Genomic DNA, 24,207 nt, shown 5'->3' with positions numbered 1-24,207 from the left:
ACTAAGCCCGCCATTCTATGGCAACAGTATTTCTTGGTGCAGCTTCCTCCAGCAGAACTCATACTCAGAAAAAATCTGCTTAGGATTGGCTTAAGAAACAAGCATCCTTCAACTTCTCTGAATCCTTTGGCTCCTGTGAGTTCTAGGGTGGGCCTCTTACATTGGAACACTGTCTACGTTACCATATATGAATATATACACCAGTGTTTACAGTCCTTGTACCAGTACTTAAACAGTCCTTGTGTTCCCTTTGAAGTTCAAGTTTCACTGTTAGGTTATTTTCAGATTTCTGATGACTGTATGTCATTTCCCACTCATTATACCTCAGGGTAATTTTTCTTAAAATCAATTCATTAATGAATTAATTATTTGTTTGTTTTGGTTTGGTTTGGTTTTTTTGGGTGGGTGGGGTGGGGTGGGGGCATCAAGACGTTGTTCCTATTGTAGCTCTAAGAAAACTGTGGCCTCTGGGGGTTCCAGCAGGGCTATAAACTGATAATTTTGTGTTAAACTCTGGTGACTTACGTTCTTTTCCTCAATGTCACTGGCAAGTACCACTTACAAATCTGTACTTTTAGCAGAGTTACTGCATCTTTTGGCAAATAAATGGGAGAAAACAAAGAACTTTTAATTAAGACCAATTTTTCAGCAGGGGATTTATCCAGTTTAGGGGTAGCAGGTGGGAAAATATCCACGATGAAATATGTCGGTGAGCACAACAGTACCACTTTGAGTTTGCACATGGGAAATGGTTGAGTATAGTTTCTGACAGCATAGCGATGTACTCATGATATCAGTGGTACATAATCTTTCTGACAGAGCTTGTAATTCTGCACAAGACAACAATGTGTAAAGTTCAGTATATTCTTGAATAATTTGTTACCTAGTGTGCATCCAGTGAACTGTTAGTAACTTGTTCAGTAACACTGATAATTTAATGCTTTTTGAAAACACTAAACAAAATTTTCACATCAACATCTTTTACATATGTAGAAACATCACCATCAGTCCAAGTAAAAATTTTCCTTTAATTGTTCTATTGTTGGGTTCTTTTCTCTCAGATTACTAATTTTTTCCCATTATGTTTAGATTTTATTGGGTAAGCCATTTGAGTGTCTGCTATTTATTCCCTTTCTTCCTGGTGCTACCACTTTGGACTTGGTGTTTAAAAAAAGAAAACTCATTGTGCAAGTGCTCTTAATGCTTTTTGGAATCACAGCATTCATTGTAACCAGAATCATAGAGTCCTTTGAGTTTCAGTATGGTAAAATATTGATCTTAACATGAGGTTCCTGACATGTCCTTCTGAGGCCACTTGCAAATGTCATTAAAAAAATATATTTGTACCATGACTGGTTTTATTCATCATCATCTTGTTGTTCTTGTTAGTATTAATAATAATAATACTAGTAAAATAATAACGCTTTATTTATTTAGCACTTTTCAAAGTCCATGTTACAAAGACATTTACAGGGACAACAGATTTTAAAAAAGTAACAAATGCAAGAAATAAAAGACAAACCAAAAGTAATTAAAAAGTCAGGTGGGCCTTCTCTTAAACTTCTTGACTTAAAGGTGTGTTTTAAGTCGGGGTTCCGCCGACCTGATTTCCTTCAGAGCCTACAAGATCTCTACTAGTACTGGGTAGCAACAGGTTCTAGATGTCGCTATGAGCAGGTACTTAAAAATAACCAATAAAATCTTAAAACCAATTGTAAAATACACTGGGAGTCAGCGTAAAGGTGCCAACATGAGAGCAATGTGATCCGATCTCTTTGCTCTAATGAAAAAATCAAGCCGCTGACGTGAGATTTAGCCAGGGGAAATTATTTGATATTCAGTTCTGAATCTCACAAAGACAGCCAACATACCAGGTTCAAATGGCCTAAGTGGCAGGTATAGCTCTGTGTCACCAGCGTAAAAATGTACAAAAAGCTGACTAAACAGTTAAAAAAAAAATAGCCTACGGTAACAGCAGATAGATTCAAGAGAAGAGCCCTTAGATTTGCACTGCAACTTCATTAGGTGCGCTGTATTTCGTTGGAGTGATGTAGCATATCAATCCATTACTCTGGATTACTGGATTTTAATCTGAGTAAATGTTCTGAGTACTTCTTCAAACAGTGGCTGATATTAATCTTGTAACTTGCTTTTCATTACAGTTTGAATGAAAGATTTCTTTTCTTACCTCGTGTGAGCTGCAATAGGCCTATAGCATCGGGCAGCAGCAGGTTGTTGAATCACTTCCTGCACTAACGTTTCCTTCTCCTGCTGCTACGGCTGCGCTGCCTGTCATAGGATCATCAATAGCGATTATTAACATTTATCTCCTGGGACTGCATGGATCGCTGTGTTGAAGTGTTTTAATGACTTCAGAGAGATTCACTTACTGAGGTAAGAAAACCAAACGCTGAAGCTTGGACTCACAGTGGAAAATGAAAGTAAACCAGCCGTGGTGCTCAGAGGGAACATCTGGAGTTTGAAACTTTTCAGAGGATAAACGTGTTAAATATCCGAAAGGTGCTTAAAGTTGTTTGAGAGATGTATAGCAGTAAGTAAAACGGCCTCCAGAGCATTAATTTGAGCTGAAATGTAAAGAAAGACGCAGCAGCGGGGATTCCCCAGTAGACTGAGCACAGACAACACAACGACCTCTGTCTCTTTTACTTTAAATACATTTAACGCACAGTTACCGTTGTTCTTACGGTTTCACAGCAGTATAGTAGCCGCAAAGATAAAGTTCACGTGTACCTATCATTAGCATGTGCTGTGTATGACGCCCCACTGTATGCTGTAACTGTGCGCACACCATGGTAGAAATGTACACTGTCTTGTTCTTTTGATGATAACGGGATGATTGATCCGAAATACTTTACTTTTAGTTATGATTTCCTATTGCGTTGTAGAGGTTGGATTTGTTATTAAAGCTCTGCCTACAGTTTTTTACATGTATTACTATACATGCTACAGACTTTGGGGGAAAGCATGTTATGGTGTCAGAGATAGTAAAGGTAGATGAGTTTAAAAACCTGGGGTCAACCATTGAAAGCAATGCATTGTGGACAAGAGAGGTGAAGAAGAGAGTAGTGGGTTGGGATTAGTGTCAGGTGTGATTTGTGACAGTGATAGCAATGAAAGCGAAAGGAAAAATTTACAAAATGGTAGTGAGACCTGAGGTTGAGTGGTTTGGAGACAAAGTTAGAGAGAAATGGAGACAATGGATTTTGAATATAGACCTGCCAGGCAGGACAAAAAGTGGAAGACCACAGAGAAGATTCATGGATGGATATGCAGAGGGTTGATGTGACATAGGAGGATGCTAAGGATAGGGTGTGATGGAGTCAGATGATCCACTGAGGCAACCCCTTAAGGTAGGAACCAAAAGAATTTTAATTAGTTAATTCATTTTGATGGTGCAAATTAAACTAAGAACTAAAGTAAGTATCTCAGCTGTAGTTACACCTGCCTGCAGCTGCGGCCATAGTAGATCACACAATTACTTAGACATAAATGATGAAAGAATGAAAAATTGTGGTACTATTTAGAAAGTCCCGTTACTTCATAAAAGACCCTTGGAAAGGTTTTCAGTTTTATACCTGAGTGTGTCACTTGAATCTTACTATGCTAAGATTATTATGATTTCTTTGCCATTTTGTGATGCCATTTTGCACTGCACAGTTTTCTATATCATATTTCTATATTTCAATCACCTATACAAGCTCTTTATTCTGGCCTCCTGCAAGCTCATGGCAACAGCAAATACAAATCAGGGAGGATCCCCGGAGGAGTCAAGCGTTCCCTCTGAGAACTACTCATTGAGGTCCGAAGAGTCAAGGCTGGGGTCTGAGGAATCCAGAAGGAGGTTGTCGAGCCCCACGGTCTCCTGGGATTCAGAGCTAGCTTCCATCAGGCACAGGTTAAAGTTTGTGTTGAAGCTGAAGGAGGAATTTGTTTGTCCAATCTGCAGAGGGGTGGTGCTCAATCCCCAGCAAAACTCCTGTGGTCACATCTACTGCTTCCACTGTCTCCAAGGACTATTGTAAGAGCTAGTACACCTTAAGATGCACACACACTGGCATAGATCACATAAAACCACATTTATACTGACACAAACCATGTTAAAAATTTGATATAGTCTCCCAAAAAACACAAGTGAAACTGAAAAGAACTGAAAGAAAGGATGTTCCAGTTAAACATATTGGTCTTACAGTCCATCTTTTAAAAAAGTTCAGTCAATTTAAGACATGAGCTGGTTGACAGCACCCTTACTGACACAGTCTTAAAACACACTTATTTTAACACATGTCCTCCTTAAAAAATGTATGGTTGGGTCATTGTGCTTGGTGTTGCAGGGAGAGTTCATCACCTTCCAACCCAGTTTGCCCAGTGGACAGAGCTGTGATCACACCAACTGAGGTGAGACAGAGGGCAGCTGTAATTTGTCAGGCAGACTTTTAGCTTCAGCAGAAACTAGAGCTGTGCCATTTACGGTTTTCTTGGCAGGTCCAAGTGTGACATGCCAATACCAATTTTTACTGATTCAGAATTTCTTCCTAAGAACTATAACTGACAGCATATAAAATGAAAAATAAACTTTTTTTAATAGAAACATTTATTTTCATAGTAAAATTAATTATTACAATTTTTAATGTAATCAGAATTGCAATAATATATAGATTTATATAGCAAAATGTTTGTAGGTCAACAAACATGATTGATACCCTGATGTCATCTCCCTGGTCAAGACTGGTTATGGTACAACAGTAATATTTACATGTTCACATAGAATAGAGGTGGGGTCAGACTGTCTCTTACAAATTGAAAGAGATTATTGTAATAAATAAATTAAATCCATTTGTCTTTTTTTTTTTATAAACACCCAATATCTTCTGCATGCACATAGGCTAATATCACAAGAGCCTGTTCTTTTTAAGTGATAACATTGAGGTTTCAACAATATTTGCTATGTCTCTAATAGTTGTAGCGTACAGTAGAATATTTCTCTTAAATCAGCTACCTGACTGGCCAAAACCTATGCAATGAAAGTACAGAATCTAAACAGTAAAGCAGAGGACCAGCTGCAAACAATGACATATAAAAGTATATGAGTTGTATAAAGTGATTTGAATACTCATGTAGAGTACAATAGCAAGATATAAGAATCAGTCCATTTACCATTATGTGACACTAACTGTGAAGAAGTACATGTTTTACTTTGTCATAGCATACATTCATTATTATTCAATGAGTTTTTTGAGCTAGTTGATAAAGAAGTGTTTGTGGCTGAATAATGAAAATTTCACTGACCTTTGCTTCAGCACCACAATCAGGTCAAGATTTCCGCTTAAGTAATGTATAATTTGTGTGATTTCTCTTGTCTTCCTTCGCTCACCCCCAACTAGTTGCAACAGATTGTTGTCCCTCTCTGAGCCTGGTTTTGCCAGAGGTTTCTTCCTGTTAAAAGGGAGTTTTTCCTTCCCGCTGTCGCCAAAGCATTTGCTCATAGGGGGTCATATTATTGCTGGGGTTTCCTCTGTTTTCTCTGTTTTATTGTAGGGTCTTTACCTTACAATGCAGCTTGAGGCAACTGTTGTTTTGATTTGGTGCTATATAAATAAAATTGAATTGAAGTGAATGTGTGTGTTCAAGGTAGTGAAAATGCATCCTCTCAAATGTAACAGTATGGTTCTATGGTTTTTTGGACATCAGTGGAGCTCTTGGACACAGAAGGAAAAGCTACATCAGACTTTTACACATGCACACAGTGTTGTCGGTGTTAGTTTGAAAATGCACTTTTGATTTGTTGAAGTTATAAAAAATCTTTTTTCCATGCAGGTTTTCCAGGATAACTGCTGCAAACGTGAAATTTCCAGTTTAGAAGTGTACTGCACCAATGCCCCAACATGCACGGCTATTTTCACATTAAACGATCTGCAGGTAAACTCTATATATGTCTAACAACTCGTGGTTAATGGATTTATGTGTTCATGCTAAATATGCATATTGACTCTCTGGCCCACAAGGACACACCACGTTTTGCATAGCAGAAATAAGGTGAGAATGGTGTCAACCAAATCATAAATAAAATTTTTATTTTTAGTGAATTGTTAAGAATTGTATTATTGTAGGTTTTACAATATAAAGCATTGAGGCAACTGTTGCTGTGACTTGTCACTATATAAATAACAGTGAATTGAATTAACTTTAGTCCTTTCAGCAATGAGTATCTGAAGGCATTTTTATACAGGGTTTCCTTCCTTGTGCTCCTTTGCCAGGACTTTACTGTAGCTGTCTTGAGTAGATGTTTGATCATGGGTGTTTCTAATTATAGCGTTGTCTTCAGAAATAAATGAATGAAATTGCATACTTGATTTAGCTTAGGTGCAAGTGTTTAGCTCAGCCATTGCAAAATAGTCTGATTCTTCAGCTTCTTTAGAGGGTTGCCGCCCATCTGCACTGTAAAGTTCCATCCAGTCAGCATTTCTGTACCTCAGCAAGGATTTTACACACTTCAGAATACACATGACTGCTTTTGTTTCATCATTCATAACACATCATTCAATAAACACTAATGACCAGTGCCAGATGGTAGCATGTTAATGAAAAAAGAAATGTACTGTAATAATGTTTTCTTTGAACAAACTGATGAAAACACCTATGGGTCAGATCTATACAACTGAGGTAATCTGTTCACTCTCTGCAGGAGCACCTGAAGTCGTGTCAATATGAGCAGGTGCAATGCACCAATACAAGCTGCATTGCAGTGTTACAGAGGAGGCACTTGCAGGAACACCTGACCAACATCTGTCCATACCGCAGGGAACCCTGCCCACACTGCAGGCAGCTGTTCCAGCTCAGCCTCATTCAGGTAAAGTCCACTGAAATAGCACAGAAGAGGAACAACTGCACTTTTTCTTTTACCACTGAGAATGGTGATCCAAATCTTTCCAGCTGTTCTTGGTCCAGCTTTCTCAGGTCAGGATTGGTACAAATTACTAAAGGATTTCATTTTCTACACTGTAATGTGTCACTTTAATTCAGGGGTGGACCTTATCTCACCAACAAGAATACACAGTAAAAATCTAATTGAATCTGCAATGATGCTTCTCTTCCTGAAGTGTAACTAATTTACTCTTAAAATACAGTACTAGTATAAATTTATGATGTGACTTTGTGGTGACTCTGTGCTCCATAGGCTCATGTGCAGAGCTTGTGTCCAGATGTTAAGGTAGACTGTCCTGAAGGCTGTTCCCAAAAGGTCCCCAGACACAAGGTGAGCTCATCTTCTGAATCACATCATAACTCTACAGGAACAGTCATCATCTAACTGTTGCTGTTTCAAACAAACAACCAGCTGTAGTACACAAATATTCTACCAGAGCTGGTTGGTTGTTTCAGTTTTTTCTCAGTTTTAGTACTAAATCAGACATCACATAACAAAACCAGAAGGGTATCAATTCACAATGAGTCCGGTAACCACTATCCTGGACTTAAATGATTTTCAGACCATTGACAATCTACCTGCTCACTGAAGGATGGGGGTGAAAGAGATCAACTTTTACCAAGAAGATATATGTCCACATTATTCAAATAGCAACTCTTGTACGTCAGTGGCACAATCTGAAATAATTGGCAGAAATGTATATCCCATCCCCTGCATTCAGTATACACATCATTTAGTTGTGCCAAACAAAACAGTCGACAGCTAAGTAAAAACAGCACTATAGTGCTACCAGAGTCTAAAATTGAGAAAATTCTTAAAAGAACATTGTTGCTGTAGTTATATATAGTATAAGCTGCTATACTATATATGCTAGAAGAGAGTTTCTGATTCACATATACAGACTCCAAGAAATGCTGACCAATCAGCTAAGTATTCCACAAAGTCATCTAGTAACCTGATTATGAACTTTCCTTGCTTTCCAGCTGACCAGTCATAGACAGTTATGTCCTGAAGTTAACAGTGACTGCTGTTTTAAGAAATTTGGCTGCTCTGTACAGGTTAGTTCAACTGATGAAATAATGAAATTGGTTGCTTGGACATTTAAGATCAAGTGACTTTTTTCTGTTGTGCTATGATTCACAGGGTAAAAGAAGGAATGCCAAGCTTCATGAAGACAAAGCTATCAATCATCACATGCTGCTGGTCCTGAGGAGCAATACCCACCTGGAACAACAAGTATTTCCACTTTACATAATGATATTGTTACTGTACAACAGTACACATATATAACAGCAGTCCTTGGGTTAGAGGCATGACGGTGAGGTTCACATATAAGCTCATGTTGACAGTGGTCCAGGAGTTATTAAAGGAATTAAAATGTGTAGAATCCAGCAGAATAGCACGTGAAATATGAAAAAATCTGCTCCGTTTCAGAAAATCTCAAAATTCACAATAATAATCAAGATTTCTCCAATAACATATTTTTCTTTTCTTGTGAGAGTTTAAAATATTTTGATTTTATAAGTAACTTATTATATTATTTAAAAAAAAACTCTTACTTGAAAAAGTTACATTAAATAAAGGATTATATCCAAGATTTTCTCACCAGTAAGATAAATGTCTAAGAGATAAATGTGACAATAAGCTGTGTATTTACCTTTGACTGTTGTCTCCCTGTTTCAGATAGACGTTTTCCAAGAGGATTCGCTGCTAATGCAGCAGGAGGTCCAGACAGACACTTTGCTACTTACTGGTCTGCAGAAGCAAATCAGACCACTTTTGCAGCTGAGCAGCAATCATGAGCACGCGGTCTCCATGGCTCAGGTTAAAACACGGTTACAATCTGACTTGTCAGCTCTCCTTATACTGTCTTTACTTTTATCATATTTGTAATCAGGATGATGAATTTTATTTCAGTTTTACTTTTATTTTTTTCATAATGGCTTTATTTAAACTTTGAGGAGCTTCTTTGGGTTTCTGTCTTACAGTGCATCTGGAAAGTATTCACAGCAGTTCACTTGTTCCACATTTTGTCATATTACAGCTATATTCCAAATTGGATTAAATTGATATTTTACCTTAAAATTCTACACACAATACTGCCTAATAACAAAGTAAAAAAAAAACTTTCTTGAAATTATTGCAAATTTATTAAAAGGGAAAATAAGAAATATAACACCTACGTGAGTATTCAAAACCATAACATTTAAAATCGAGTTCAGGTACATCCTATTTTCATTGATCATGTTTCTACAACTCGCTTGATCTGTGGTCAATTCAGCTGATTGGACATAATTTGGACATAATATACACTGTCTATATAACATCCCATGGGGTTTTTTTAGAATTAGAATTAGAATTAGAATTCAACTTTATTGTCATTGCACATGTCACAGGTACAGGGCAACGAAATGCAGTTTGCATCCATCCAGAAAGTGCTTTAGTCGTGATATAGATATATTACAATATAAATTAGCAATAATAGAGATGTGTAAGTATATTACAGAAATGGGTCTATTATGGTATGTTATAATGTACACAGTGTGAAGTATGTTATGAATATTCTATAACTATAAGTATGTACAGGCTGTAGTGAGTACAAGCTATGTACAGGCTATGAACAGGATATAAATATGAAATAAAAACTATACAGAAATCTGAGATATACAGTTATACAGAATGTGAACTATGTAAGTTATAAACAGTTGTGGGATTAAAAATTATCGTATGTACAGAATGATTATCTACACAGAACTATACAGTAGTGGTAAAGTGCTAGTGGTTGTGGGTGTGTGTATGTTCAGTCCATGAGTTTAACGTGGGTCAGATGTCAGGAGGCAGAGTTCAGGAGTCTGACAGCTGCGGGGAAGAAGCTGTTCCGGTACCTGGTGGTCTTAGTCCGGAGGCTCCTGTAGCGCCTCCCAGAGGGCAGGAGGGTGAAGAGTCTATGTGATGGGTGACTGGGGTCTTTGATGATTTTCCCAGCCCTTTTCAGACACCGCTTCCTGTAGATGTCCTTTATGGCAGGAAGTGGTGCTCCGGCGATGCGCTGGGCAGTTTTCACGACCCTCTGCAACGCCTTCCGGTCTGAGGCAGAGCAGTTCCCGTACCAGACTGTTATACAGTTGGTCAGGATGCTCTCGATGGTGCAGCGATAGAAGTTCACCAGGATGTCTGAGGACAGGTGGTTCTTCCTCAGAGTCCTCAAGAAGAAGAGGCGCTGGTGAGCCTTCTTGACCAGCTTGGAGCAGTTGGTCGTCCAGGTGAGATCCTCGGAGATGTGGACACCCAGGAACTTGAAGCTGCTCACACGCTCCACAGCCATCCCCTTAATGTGGATGGGTGGATGTGGGTCAGCATTCCTCCTGTAGTCCACGATGAGCTCCTTAGTCTTCTCGGTGTTGAGCAGCAGGTTGTTTGTGTCGCACCACTCAGCCAGACGATCCACCTCCTCCCTGTAGGCGGCCTCATCGTTGTCACTGATGAGGCCAATCACCGTGGTGTCATCTGCAAACTTAATGATGGTGTTGGAACCATCAGCAGGTCTGCAGTCGTGGGTGAAGAGGGAGTAGAGGAAAGGGCTCATCACACAGCCTTGTGGTACACCGGTGTTCATTGTGATTGTTGATGAGCAGCGGTTATCCAGTCGGACATGTTGGGGGCGGTTGGTCAGGAAGTCCAGTAACCATTTGCAGATGAGGGAACTGATGCCCAGGTCTGTCAGTTTCCTGATGAGTTGTGAGGGGTGGATTGTGTTGAATGCTGAACTGAAATTCTGGCGTAGGTGTTGTTGTTGTCCAGGTGTGAGAGGACAGAGTGCAGTGCGATGGAGACTGCATCCTCTGTGCTCCTGTTCTGGCGGTATGCAAATTGGTGGGGGTCCAGGGTGGGGGGGAGACAGGATTTGAAGTGTGCTAAGACCAGCTGCTCTAAGCACTTAGTGATGATGGGGGTGAGGGCTACTGGTCGGTAGTCATTGAGGCTAGATGGGTTGGAGTTTTTGGGTATCGGGACGATGGAGGTGGATTTGAAGCAGGCCGGTACCACAGCGTGGGCCAAGGACAGATTGAATATGTCTGTCAGGACTCCTGCAAGCTCCCCAGAACACGCTCTGAGAACACGCCCGGGGATACCATCAGGACCTGCAGCCTTGTGGACATTGATCCTGCTCAGCACCGCTCCTACATCGGTGGGGGAGAGAGTCAGAGGTTGGTGGTCTGGCGTCATGTCTGTTATGGTTGTGGCTGTGTTTTTTGGCCTTAAATTGGCTTTTTTGATAGGGAGAGTGAAAAATCAACAGGAAAGCAAAGGGTGAGAGAGAGGGGAAGACATGCAGCAAAGGGCTGTGACTCAGACTCAAACCTGGGCTGGCTGCTCTCAGCAATACAGCATGTGGGCAACTGGGGCCCATCGTGGCCCATCATAGCCCATAATATCCCATAGTTGAACATGTATGTCACAGCAGAAACCAAGCCATGAAATTCAACAAATTGTCTGTAGACCTCAGAGACAGGAATGTATCAAGGCACAGATTTGGGGAAGGGTGCTGTAAATTTCTGCAGGACTGAAAGGCCAGGAACCAAAATGGCCTCCATGATATGGATCTGCAGGAATCTTGGAACTACCAGCGCTTTGTAGAGTTGGCCACCAAGCTAATCTAACTGATCATGGTAGAAAGGAAGTCAGGGAACTGATCAAAAACCTGATGGTCACTCTGACAGAGCTCCAGTGTAGCTGTGAAGAGAGGAGAATCTTTGAGAAGAACAGTCATTAAAATCGGCCAGATGGAAGCCTCTCATGAGTACATGACAGTGTGCCTGGTGTTTGCCTAAAAGGCACCTGAAAGACCAGACCATGAGAAACATAATGCTTTGCCCCGATAAAACATCGATTGAACTCTTTGGCCTGAATGCCCAATGCCATTCCTACAGTGAAGCATGGTGTTGGCTGCATCATGCTATAGAGATTTTTTTCAACAGCAGGAATTGGGAAACTATTCATCATTTACGGAAAGATGAATGCAGCAATGTACAGAGACGGTTCTGTAAATATCCTTGAGTGGTACAGCCAGAGACCAGACTGAACCTGATTGAATATCTCTAGAGAGATCTGAAAATGGCTGTTCGCTGACACTCCCCATCCCCACTCCCCACATGATAGAGCTTGAGATTTTCTGCAAAGAAGAAAGTGAGAAACTGCAGAAAAATAGGCTTGTTGCGTTGCGTCATACTCAAAAAGATTTGAAGCTGTAATTGCTTCAAAAAGTACTTCAAGAAAGTATTGAGCAAATGTTGCATATACCTATATTGTTTTTTACTTTTACTAAATTTCAGAAACTTCAAGCAAACCTTTTTCACTTTGTCATAAAGGGCAAGGGCGTAGATTTGGTTTTGGCATTGGTGGGGACAGATGATTCAACCACTGAACCCTGCCCTGTTTCTTTTTTTTTCCTTTTTGTCTTTGCTTCTTGATAAAAAAAAAAAAAAAAAGGAGAAATATACTTGCCTACATATGCTATTCTACATGCTTTTAAACCATTTAAAATCACAATTCATATTTTTATATGTGAATTATATAATGTTAAATTACTATTAAACAAATGACTTTAGTTTACTTCAGCCAATACCATATGAATCAGATATCATACAAAAATAAAAATAGCTTTAAATACAGTCATAACAATAAAAGAATATGACTTTAAGGACTTAACAACATTCCTTCAGTTATAGTACACCAACATCTCTTATACATTAGCACTAAGTGAGCACTGAATGACCTGGTGGTTTTTGTCCATAAAACTACTCATCTAAGATTACCACAAAGTAAAAGATCTCTCAGCAAAATTATGCAACATTTTAGGCACACTATTGCCCCGATCAAATCAGTGAGGTGGGATTTTTTATTCTAAACATGAACTACTGTTACAGCAACAGACATGGACTACTGGTGCCCCACACAACAACTCAATGGCCACTATGTGAAGGAGCCAAACACATGCCTTCTCCTCTTGTTAACTGAGATGAACTGCTGGCATGTTTGTTTTACATCTATACTGTCCAGTCTCTCCTGGTGGACATGGCAACACGTTATTCATGGTTACATACAATTTTAGACTGATGTGGGCCAAAGCCTAGCACATAGTTGCCAACATTGAGACCTCAGAATTAGCGAGACATTCAAAAGGGCTGTTGGGGGGAGGAGTGGTGTACATATACATATATATACAAAAAACTTAAATCTTACAGTGTTTATTTATCGGATAAAATAAGTTAAATGTCACCGTTATTATTGTCCGGCCAGAAACAGGCCAGGGGTGTCCAGATTCAGAGGCTGTGTCCACCTGAGGACCTTGCCTTCGCAATCTAAGTGGGCCAGGTCCTCCGAAAGCCGGGTAGACCGGAAATGAGCGACTGTAAAATTGGACGGTCTAGCCTTCAGAATTACGTCATGAGCTCTCTCGGTGGAGTGAAACTCTGTCGTCTGCTCCTTGCTATCTAAAATATAACCAGATTGTTGTTCTCGTCGGCTCAGATATTTGAAGTTTACACAGCTACATTCTCGCCTGAAAATATGTTAAAAGTTTATTTTGCAACCCAGAAAGAGTAATAAAAGTAATATTAAAACTAAGTAGCTGCAGTAGTAGTAGCCATTGTTGGAAACTGGAATTGGCTGGGCCAATCTTGAATGTGGTTTTTCAATTTTGTATTCCAGGTGGAAAATCGGGAGAAATTGGGGAGAATGGTGGCTCTGGGAGATTTTTGGGAGGGGCACTGAAATTCAGGATTCTCCCGGAAAAATCGGAAGGGTTGGCATGTATGGCCTAGCATAGCCTGTAATGTTATTACGACGGACACATTTTATGAGTGAACTTGACTTTAAGTGACTTACAGGTTTCTTTGAAAAATACTTTCTTATATCCAGGTTCTTCCTTTTTGCTGCCATCCTCCTCTCCTCCTTTCAGGTCCTCGCAGCGCAGGCTTGCCACTGCTAAAACTAAACAGAGCTCCCTGAAAGGCACAGCCAATCACATTGGCCATATTTGTCACATGAGGTAGGACTCCAGTAGAGAACGTAATTTAACTCTTTCTGCACCACTAGGTGAATGAGACGTTGACAGATCGTTTTTTTCTTTCTGTCGGTTTTGTTTTTCTTTACTCAAAGAGATCAGATTATTGGTGGGGACAATTCAATAATCGTTGGATATTGGTGGGGGACATGTCCCTTCCGTCCATGCCAAATCTATGCCCTTGATTATGGGTATTGTGTGTAGAATTTCAGGCTAAAAAATGAATTTTATCCATTTTTAATGAGGCTGTAACATGACAATATAGGGAAGTGAAGTGCTGTAAATACTTTCCAGACTCACTTTAAAACTGTGGACACTGGAAGTTAAACCCAAAAAGGTTAAACCCAAAATAGGCCCCTTAAAGTTCAACTATACTGTAAACCCTCAAAATTTACCAGAACCTAAAAACTTTTTTAAGTTGAAGCTTGTCAGAGTTTGAATACATTTGACATGTACCTTTTGACTGCACTAAAATTAGCACATTTAATATATAAATTAAAAAATACTCAGTTCCTGCTACTTAAAGTTATAACTTAGAAGAAATAGCACAATAGAGTCACTTTTTCAATTTAGAAAAACTCAATATTCAAGCGGTCTTTTGATTTAAACAAAAGTCAGACATCTGGACATTTTCTTGGTCTCCGGCAATAACACAATGTGATGTTATTATTAAAGAAATTATTTAAGAAAATAAAATATTTTCTTCAGGGATTAAAAACGTATTCTGAAACACAAAGCAAAGTAGAGCCGATAACAATGCTCTGGAATTCTTGAGCATTAAGTGCCGCCACTTAATGGACCACTGCTACACGCCATACAAGCAGGGCTACAAAGCTGTCTCACACCTGGCTTTTGGGAAGTCTGACCACAACGCCATCTTCCTCATTCCCCAGTATAAACAAAACATACAGAGGGAAGAAGTAACCACAAGGGAGGTGAAACATTGGTCTGCCCAATCAGAAGCTACGCTACAGGACGCACTCAACAACGTAGACTGGGACATGTTCAGAGCATGCGCAGTCGACATCAACGAGTTTACGGAAGTAGCAGTATGCGTCGTCAATATGCTAGCGGAGGAGATTATTCCCACTGCGAGAGTCACCACATTCCCGAACCAGAAACCGTGGGTGGACAGATCGATGCGCGCTGCAGTGAACGCCAGGACCGCCACCTACAACGCGGGTCTCGCCACTGGTGATATGAGCGCCTACAAAGCGGCCTCATACGGCGTGCGGCGAGCGGTGACAGATGCCAAACGCCGGTACCGGGAGCGCTTCCACCAGGGCGACACACGGAGTATGTGGCACGGACTACACACCATTACGGACTACAAACCCAGGGACACTGCGCCGATCAACGCCGACTCTGCATTCACCAACGAGCTGAACCAGTTCTACGCCCGTTTCGAGGTTAGCCAGGCAGCTAATGCTAACTACCGCCTGACTACCGAGGACAGTGACGTCATCAGTGAGAGACCGGTGATCAGCATCGCGGAGCATGACGTCCGAGCGGCATTGAGGAGAGTGAACACAAGGAAAGTGGCGGGGCCAGATGGCATCACCGGCCGTCTGCTGCGCTGCTGTGCTGACCAGCTAGCAGGTGTGTTCACTTCCATCTTCAATAAGTCCCTGGCGAAGTCTGTGGTCCCCACATGCTTCAAGAGATCCACCATCATCCCTGTGCCCAAGAACAGCAAACCCTCATCCCTGAACGATTACCGGGATGAAGGTGTTCGAGAGGCTGCTGAAGAACATCATCTCCTCCTCCATCCCAGACACCACAGATCCGCTCCAGTTCTCCTACCGACCCAACAGATCCACAGAGGACGCCATCGCCCACGTTCTGCACACCACCCTCAGCCACGTGGACAAGAAACAGGGTAACTATGTGAGAATGCTGTTTGTTGATTACAGTTCAGCGTTTAACACAATAGTGCCCAGCAGACTGTTCACAAAGCTGAGGGATCTGGGACTCAACAGTCGTCTGTGTGCATGGATGTTGGATTTCCTCACTAGCAGAACTCAGGTGGTGAGGGTGGGTAGATGCATCTCTAACAGCATCACCATCAACACAGGAGCACCACAGGGATGTGTCCTCTCGCCACTGCTCTACTCCCTCTACACTTCAGACTGTGTGGCCACCCGCAGCTCCAACACCATGGTGAAGTTTGCTGACGACACAGTGGTGTTGGGCGCCATCTCCAACAACGATGAGGCGGCCTACATGGATGAAGTGAAGAATCTGGCATCATGGTGCCAGGACAACCATCTCCAGCCTTGGTCTTGCCAACCATCTTGGCAAGACCAAGGAGTTGGTGGTGGACTTCAGAAGGAGTCAACACAGAGACTACAAGCCCATTATCATCAATGGAGCTCCAGTGGAGAGGGTGCAGTCCTTCAAGTATCTCGGTGTCCACACCTCCTCAGACCTGACATGGTCTGCCCACATTCAGGTCCAGACCAAAAAGGCTAGTCAGCGCCTGTACCACCTATGACAACTGAGGAAGTTCAGGGTCTCTCCAGAGATCCTCAGGATTTTCTATACAGGCGCTGTGGAGAGCATCCTGAGACAGAACATCACATCCTGGTTTGGGAACAGCTGTGTTAAGGACCAAAAAGGACCGTACAGCAGAATGCTGATGCAGGATTGCTTTCCCCCCGCGTCAGGACATCTACACCAGGAGATGCCGGACTAGAGCAGCGCAGATACTGAAGGCCCCGTCCCATCTTGGCAACAAACTGTTCCAACTTCTGCAATCCGGTAGAAGTTTCCGCATCATCCCCCCCCCCACACACACACACACACCCACCCGCCCTCTCACATCATCCATAAGTGAGACCCACCCACCCCCCACGCCCACTTTGCACAAGTCGAGGAGTGTGTCAGGTTACATTTCACTGTGTGTTATACCTGTATAAATATGCATGTGACGAATAAAGAACCTGGAAAGTGGCCGGTGTCAGTGCGACTTGGCGGCCATTGTGCTGGTTGCGGCTTGGCAGATGGCCCGTGTGCACGACCAGACGAGGCGGGACCACATGAGGCAGGACCAGACGGCGCACTGACCTGATCAGTTTGAGCGGCTCTCCTGAGCCTCCAGTGAAAAGAGACATCAAACCAGCAGGTGTGGAAACCTCTGAGGCTGAGGCGAAACTAGCTGGAGCTGCGCAGGGCACACAGCCAGCTCAGGATGCTTCTCGGGCTGCAGAAGTGTTAAGTCTTTTGCAGGCTGGATGAGCTTGTTTGAGCCCTCAGCTGACAGAGGAGGAGGGTTGGGCAGCTCGCCCGAGTTCTTAGCCGATGATGAATGTGGCTGGGTCGGCTCACCCGAGCTCTCATCTGAGAAGGCTGGCAGAGCTCCCAGGTGGAAACAGCTGCAAGAGGTTGAGATGGCGCTGCTGAGCTCTCTGCTGATGGTGGAGGTGGCTGAATAGACTGTACTGACTCCATAGCCTGCAAGAGTCCAGAGTCCGCTGAGATGAGAAGCTCAGCCTCTGGGGAAGCCCTGGGGAGAGTTTCAATCTCTGAAACAGCCACACACAGTTTGAGGATACATGATTATTAACGATGGAACAGTGGACAGAGGAAAATACAGGGCTTAAATACACAAGGGAGTACACAAGTAATGGGGGACTCAGATACAGGAGGAGAGCACTGGAAATAATCAAACATAATGAGACAAAGGGGAAGTTAAACTCAACATACTGAACACAGGACAAGGACTATCAAAATAAAATAGGAAGGATGAAATGGACACAGACTGACACTGAGACGTGGAAATATGACAGACTCGGGAACAGAGGAAACATGAAACACAGAGACAAAAGCAACTAGATGTGGAACACAGGGAAGACATAGTGACAGAGAACTTAGACTCAGAACTAAGCATACAACACACGCAGGCAAAATAAAGCGAACAAGAATACAGAACTGAACCTTCACAAATAAAGAGCTAAACGTCCAATAGATACGTGACACCAGGAACACAGGGGAGGCACAGAAACAGAACAGAAACCTAGAAACTAGGAACTATAAATATAAATATAATACAAGAAGAAAACAATAATTCAAATAATATAACTTAAAAAAATTTCACAGACCCAGTACCATGACAACCAGCTTCCAGACCTCTGTACTCTGAATGATTACAGCATTGTTCAGTCCTTGGGATAACTATAGTAGTGTAGGTGTAATGCATATATCACACCAAATACTACCAAGAAGTTCATCAGCATTTTTTGGAGGCCTCTACACAGTCTCTTTGATGGCAGACTTTCACAGTTTGGACATGTGCAGAGGTGGGCTGGTAGATATATTTGACAAAGAATGTTAAATATTTATGAAAAATGAAAACAAAGTGGACCATTGCTAGAATTCAAAATATCATTTTTGGTTTGAAGTTCATGTTAAATAATCTCTTTCCATTGTAATTTTTTAAAAATTCAGCCATAACTTTTGCTGACTTGCTGACCTGTTTTGGAAGCCCAATGTTTGAATAGTCATTGGTTGAATAAGACAACTGTTAGGTTTGGTGTAGATGTATGTTTTCCCAACAGTCACCTCAAGGTGCTTAAAATGGTAAGGTAAAGCTTACAATATTTAGCGCTATATAACTAAAATTGAATTGAGTAGAACAATTCAAATTAGCAGAACATATTAAGCATATTCTGTTTGAACTCTCAGTTCACCTACATTGGAAAAATTAATAATAAAAATTAGTCTTTCAGAAGAAAGAGAAGTAGAATTTTTTAATGGCTACTATCTTGAAGACATGAAGCTATTCCTCCCAAAATATTCTGCAATCTCTCTATACGTCTCTATCTAATATATCAGGCCAAAGATGACTGTCATATAATTGAAAGTCACAGTGGGATTTTGAGGGGGGTATTTAACATGTAAAATAGTTGTAGTTGATCAAAAATAATAAGTTGAGCTAACTCAAATGGAAGAAAATGTTAAATGAACCTAAGCTAAGCTTTAAATTAAGTTTACTTAATTTAATTTATTTAACTTTGAACACTTGAGTTTACTGCAGGTACGTTATAAACAGTATTCTATCAGGATCTGGACATGCATTCTCAATAACAAGACAAATGATAATGTTTAGCTTTCCCATGTGATGCATGATACATGTAGTGATGATAACAACTGCAATCATACAAATATTTGTTCCTTTTCAACTGAATTTATGATGGGCCGTGGTTTTTCATTAATTTATCATCACTGTATAAACCACCTGGTTCAGGCATTTACTGCTTTGGCACATAACCATTTATTCTTTGTCAGATAGTGCTGCTTTTTTCTTATGTTCTGAACATGTTGCACATTTCCCTCAGGAACTACTGGTACTACTACTTTGCCTCCTTCTCCTTTACCTTTAACATCCCTGCTCTTTCTTTTCATTCTCGTCCATATCCTCGTCTTCCTTTTCTTCTTCTTTCTACTTCTCCTTCTTCTGATTCTCCACCTCCTTCATCTTCCCAACATTCTTTCTTCTGTTTCTCTTACTCCTTCTATTTAATATTTTCGGTTTTTTCCCCGCCTGCGTTTTTTTTTCTTTAGGGCTATTTCTTCCTTTTGTCCTCTTATTTGAGTGGCTGTAGCTCAGGAGGTACATCTACTATTTGGAAGGTTGGTGGTTCAATCCCTGGCTGATCCAGTCTCCATGCCAAATATCCTTGAGCAAGGTGCAAGATTTGGGGTTAACAAATGCCTTTCTGATGCATCGGTCAGAGCAAATTGTTAAACAGAAAGTTCTTAAGGAAAAGGAAAAAAAAGTGCTTGGATGAATGAGGTATGTTGTATAAAGTGCTCAGGTAGAGTAGGAGATGGCTATATAAGAACCAGTCCATTTACCATTTTTCCTTCATTCGTTTCATTCATTCTATTCTTCTTATTTCTCCTCCAACTAGACATTATCAGTCTTGTCCTCCTTCCCCTTTTTTCTTCATCGGCTTTTTCTTCTCCTATTCCTTCTTCTTTCTCACTTTTCATGTATTTTTGATATCTGTTATCTCACTTTTTTCTTCTTGCTCTTCTTTTTGTTGTTGTTTTTGATGACTGACTAGGCCACCTCATGACCAGAATGTGCTTCTTCTTTAATGACTTCTTTGTTTCCTTGGTGGTATGTTTTGGGCCATCCAAACCCATCTTCAGTGTTGTGGCTGAGGGAAAGAGTTTCTCATCCAAGATTTTACAGTACATCCCCCTGTCCATTTCAGCCTTACTCTCAATATAGTGAGGTCATCCTGCACCCTCAGTAGAAAACGGCCCCAACGCATGTTTCCACCAGCATGCTATGACCTTTCTCATGATCATCTTCATTCCATGCCCTTGGTCTGGGATGGAGCTCCAGATCAAGGGCAGTTCAATTCAGTTTTATAGCACCAAACAACAAAAGTTGCCTCAAGGCATTTCATATAAGGCGAAAACCCTACAATAATACAGAGAAAACGGGGGAAACCCCAACAATTATATGACCCACAATGAGCAAGCACTTTAGTGAGTGTGAAAAGGAAAAACTTCCTTTTAACCTCCAACAGAAACAGGCTCGGGGAGGGGCAATCACAGTCTAATAATAACTAAAGCTTGCATGCAGAGCAGTGTACAAATAAATAGTGAGTGGAAAAAGGTGAAAGGAAAAAGGAAAACACTTATGGGAAGTCCCCAGCAGCTTAAAACTATTGCAACCAAGGAAGTTAAACCAATAGCCTGAGAGCAAAGTACTCTATTGCAGTGTTATGGTATTATGAGATCTTTAAAATAAAATTGGGTCTGATTATTCACAACCTTTTATGTATGGAGAAGGATTTTAAATTTGATTCTGGATTTAACAGGGAGCAAATGAAAAGACTACATAACCTTCTGCACCAACTCCATTGTCCCAGCTTGGACTGCCCAGTGTCACCCAAATAACAAAGTAAATGGTAAATGAACCGATTCTTGTATGGTGCTTTTCTACTGTCCTGGAGCACTCAAAGCGCTTTATACAACATGCCACATTCACCCAGTCATGTTTCTTCTATGCTTTTCAGTGATTCCTACCTAACATTCACACACATTCATACTCCAGTGGATGCATCAGAGAGCATCTTGGGGTTAGTATCTTGCCCAAGGATACCTGGCATGCAGACTGGGGGAGCTAGGGATCGAACCTCTTACCTCATTGCCCCCACCTCATCTGCTGGTGGATGGGCGTCAAAGCACTCCTGAACGACAAGAAGAGGACCTTCAGTGTGGGTAGAGTGGGCAATAGAGAGGAGGTGATGATGGTTCAGGTGTTACTGAAGGTAAGATCACAGAGGCTAAGGACAATTACAAGAGAAAGCTGGAGTAGAAACTCCAGCAGAACAGCATGAGAGAGGTCTGGAGTAGCAGGAAGACAATCACTGGATTGAGGCCATCCAACAGCAGAGGAGCTGGGGCGGTGAGGACAGAGCTAATGAGCTGAATCTGTTTTTCAACAGACTCAACATTGCCATAAATGCCCACCCTCCTACTGACTTACCTGTAGTCTGTGTACAATCCACAGCCACAGCACTCTCTCTCCCTCCCTCTCCACATTGCACCATAGCTTCGGGTAAAAGTCCTGACACCCCTCCCCCACCTATCATTTTCACCCATGACCAGGTTCAAAGACAAATGAGAAGATTCCACTCAGGCAAGTTTGCTGGACACCTGACTTATTTATTTGAAGAGTTTCAGTCAGGTTTCAGAGCTCATCACAGCACAGAAACAGCTTTAATGAACTTTACAAATGATCTTCTCATGGCCTCTGACAGTGGACTCATCTCTTTTCTTGTCCTGCTAGACCTCAGTGCAGCATTCGATACTGTTAACCATAATATTTGATTAGACCATGCTGTAGGTGTTAAAGGTACTGCACTACAGTGGTTTAAAACATATCCATCTACTAGACTCCAGTTTGTTCATGTAAAAGAAGAGTCCTCTTCACACGTTTCACAGGGTTCTGTGCTAGGACCAATTCTGTATTCTCTATTTACGTTTATTTACGTTTTATTTTATTTGATGTGAGCAAACCTACAAATTATTTACCCCACTGTACCCCTGTCTGTCTGTGTATAATCAGAGGACTCTTAGAAGGCAAGAGGATACCCTGTCTTCTGTCCAGCTGGACCTCCAGCAGGTGTCTCGGGCGCTTCATCCTCATCTGGAGGAGCTATCACAGCTCAGGAAGTCTCTGGATGTTGCGATGCAGGAAGTGTCTGAAGTTGAGGCCCTTAGAGAGCACCTAGGTAACTGAACCTCAGACCTCTTTACCACAGTAAATGTAACAACTTCCTTCCTGTATTAATAAATTGTTACTTGGTCAGATATGGAATATTTAACACTGCTGTCTTCATTTAGCAACAGAGACTGCAGCTAGACAATGTCAAGTAGTCTGATTCGATCCTCCAATAATATCTTTCACCATCCACCATTTGTCTCAACAAGTTTAAGAGAAGGTTCCTGTTCTCCACTTTCTTTACTTTCATGTTTTCAAGAACATGAAAAACGTTCTTGTGACACAGGACCTGCATACACACACTTCTGGGTTGTGCTTATAATTGTGCTTTATTCAAAAAACAATGTCTTTTCTCCTGCGGTTTCCTGCACCAGCCTCGGACGCAGCCACTCCGCCACTCCCAGTGTGTGTCCACTCCTTCTCACTGCCAAAGACATAAGACAGGTCTCCCTCATTGAACAGTCCTGTTCCCTCCCCACCTCCGCACTGCCCTGTGAGCTCACTGCCTCACCCCTCCACTGCAGCAGACCAAAGACCTCGCCCCCACCACAGTTCTCAACCGTAAATTGAAACAATGAGTAAATTCTGCATTGATGCAATATAAAATGAAGAAGAATATCAGTTGTCACAGAACCTCCTTCCAACATTTTGTGCCTCTGATTTTGAAATTTAAAACACCAGATTAGGACCCTTTATGGACTTTTATGGATGTAGTTTAGTCTGAGCTCGTTTACTATAAACTTTCTGGATGTAGTCATTAATGCATAAAAGAAATGAGGTAAGGTCCTAAGGCTGCAACCAAGTTATCTTCATAATCACAATCTGGAATCTGAAAAGGTTAATCCAGCCTTGGTGGTTATAACTCTGTTTTTCTGAACTAAATGAGCAGTAAAATAATTCAACAATGATTGGGTGTATGTAGACATTAAAGAATAGTTCAGGATTTCTCTAAATGATCTTATTATGTTCTTCAACCAGGAACTTTGGAGGAGAAGTTAAAGCGTCACTCAGGCCTCCTACATCTTCATGCTGCTCAACTTAATCTCAATAAAAAGCACCTGCAGGAGCTTGAAGCGACATCCTATGATGGGAAGTTGATCTGGAAAATTGAAGACTTTGGGAAGAGGAGTGGGGCAGAAGCCAAAGGTCAGCTGTCATGCCTGACAAGTGTGCCATTCTACACTGGACGCTGTGGATACAAGATGGCCATTAAAGCCTATCTGAATGGGGATGGGGAGGGAAGAGGTACTCACCTGTCACTTTATGTAGTCCTCATGCCTGGAGACTTTGACACTCTTCTGCCATGGCCTTTCAAACAGACTGTGTCTCTCTCTGTTCTGGACCAAAGTGGTGCCTCTAACCATCGGAGTCTCAGCTTCAGACCTGACCCTACCACCAAATGCTTCCAACAACCCACTCCTGAATCCCAGAGCAATGTTGCTGTTGGATTTCCTTGTTTTATTTCCCACAATATGCTCGAAACTCCCCAAAATGCTGTGTACGTTAAAGACAACACGCTATTTGTGAAGGCTAAGGTGGATATGACAGGTTTTGAGCAGCTGTAAAATTTCTTCATTATTTGATGATAAGCTTAAATGACAATATTAACAAAGATATACCATAGGAGTGGGGTCACATGGCCAAGCCTTAAGATGGCAGCATAGTGGGATTGCTACTAAGACAGTGTACAAACTTTCTATAAAAAAACCCTTGTATACGCTATTAGTGTGGTTTGTCTAATGCTTCATCTGTGAAACAGTGTGAAATCTTTCCCGAAGATGCAAGACAGGCGCTAAGACAACCCCACCGAATCCAGCACGCAACACAGATGCTGACATGGCTAGCATAGCTGAAGTATTGGATGAGTTCAAATCAAATCGGATTTTGGAGCTAAGTTGGACAGCATCGATGTAAGACTGACAGCACTAGAGGGTAAAGTGTCTGAGACATATT

General features: G+C 41.5%; 2 protein-coding genes across 4 annotated transcripts in view; one reads left to right on the top strand and one right to left on the bottom strand.

Annotated features, from left to right (window-relative positions):
• LOC100711262 (malate dehydrogenase, cytoplasmic) overlaps window positions 1–24,207 on the bottom strand; it is an 868,968-nt gene that overhangs the window by 406,607 nt on the left and 438,154 nt on the right. The gene's annotated exons all lie outside the window — the stretch shown is intronic.
• Window positions 2,258–23,976, top strand: traf5 (Tnf receptor-associated factor 5). Of its 3 annotated transcripts, none has more exons than XM_025908335.1 (11): window positions 2,258–2,394; window positions 3,744–3,916; window positions 4,353–4,416; window positions 5,836–5,937; window positions 6,704–6,868; window positions 7,196–7,273; window positions 7,927–8,001; window positions 8,087–8,179; window positions 8,627–8,767; window positions 22,099–22,264; window positions 23,233–23,976. In XM_025908335.1, exons 2-11 carry the CDS (start codon window positions 3,747–3,749, stop codon window positions 23,817–23,819), a joined length of 1,641 nt encoding a protein of 546 aa, XP_025764120.1. In that variant the 5' UTR covers window positions 2,258–2,394; window positions 3,744–3,746; the 3' UTR covers window positions 23,820–23,976. The 3 variants fall into 3 exon arrangements, with proteins under 3 accessions (XP_025764120.1, XP_003452807.3, XP_025764119.1); XM_003452759.5 differs by having other exon boundaries at window positions 3,744–4,039; XM_025908334.1 differs by lacking the exon at window positions 2,258–2,394 and having other exon boundaries at window positions 3,732–4,039.

The sequence above is a fragment of the Oreochromis niloticus genome, linkage group LG6 (assembly GCF_001858045.2).
Source record: "Oreochromis niloticus isolate F11D_XX linkage group LG6, O_niloticus_UMD_NMBU, whole genome shotgun sequence".
Taxonomy (NCBI): Eukaryota; Metazoa; Chordata; class Actinopteri; order Cichliformes; family Cichlidae; genus Oreochromis; species Oreochromis niloticus.
The sequence above is the reverse complement of the archived record's forward strand: the minus strand, read 5'-3'. Positions and strand labels throughout refer to the sequence as shown.

Coding starts and splice junctions, on each gene's coding strand:
- traf5 (XM_003452759.5), top strand. CDS start 3,747: ATGGCAACAGCAAATACAAATCAGGGAGGATCCCCGGAGGAGTCAAGC. Junction 4,040..4,352: donor CACTGTCTCCAAGGACTATT/GTAAGAGCTAGT, acceptor TTGGTGTTGCAG/GGAGAGTTCATCACCTTCCA. Junction 4,417..5,835: donor CTGTGATCACACCAACTGAG/GTGAGACAGAGG, acceptor TTTTCCATGCAG/GTTTTCCAGGATAACTGCTG.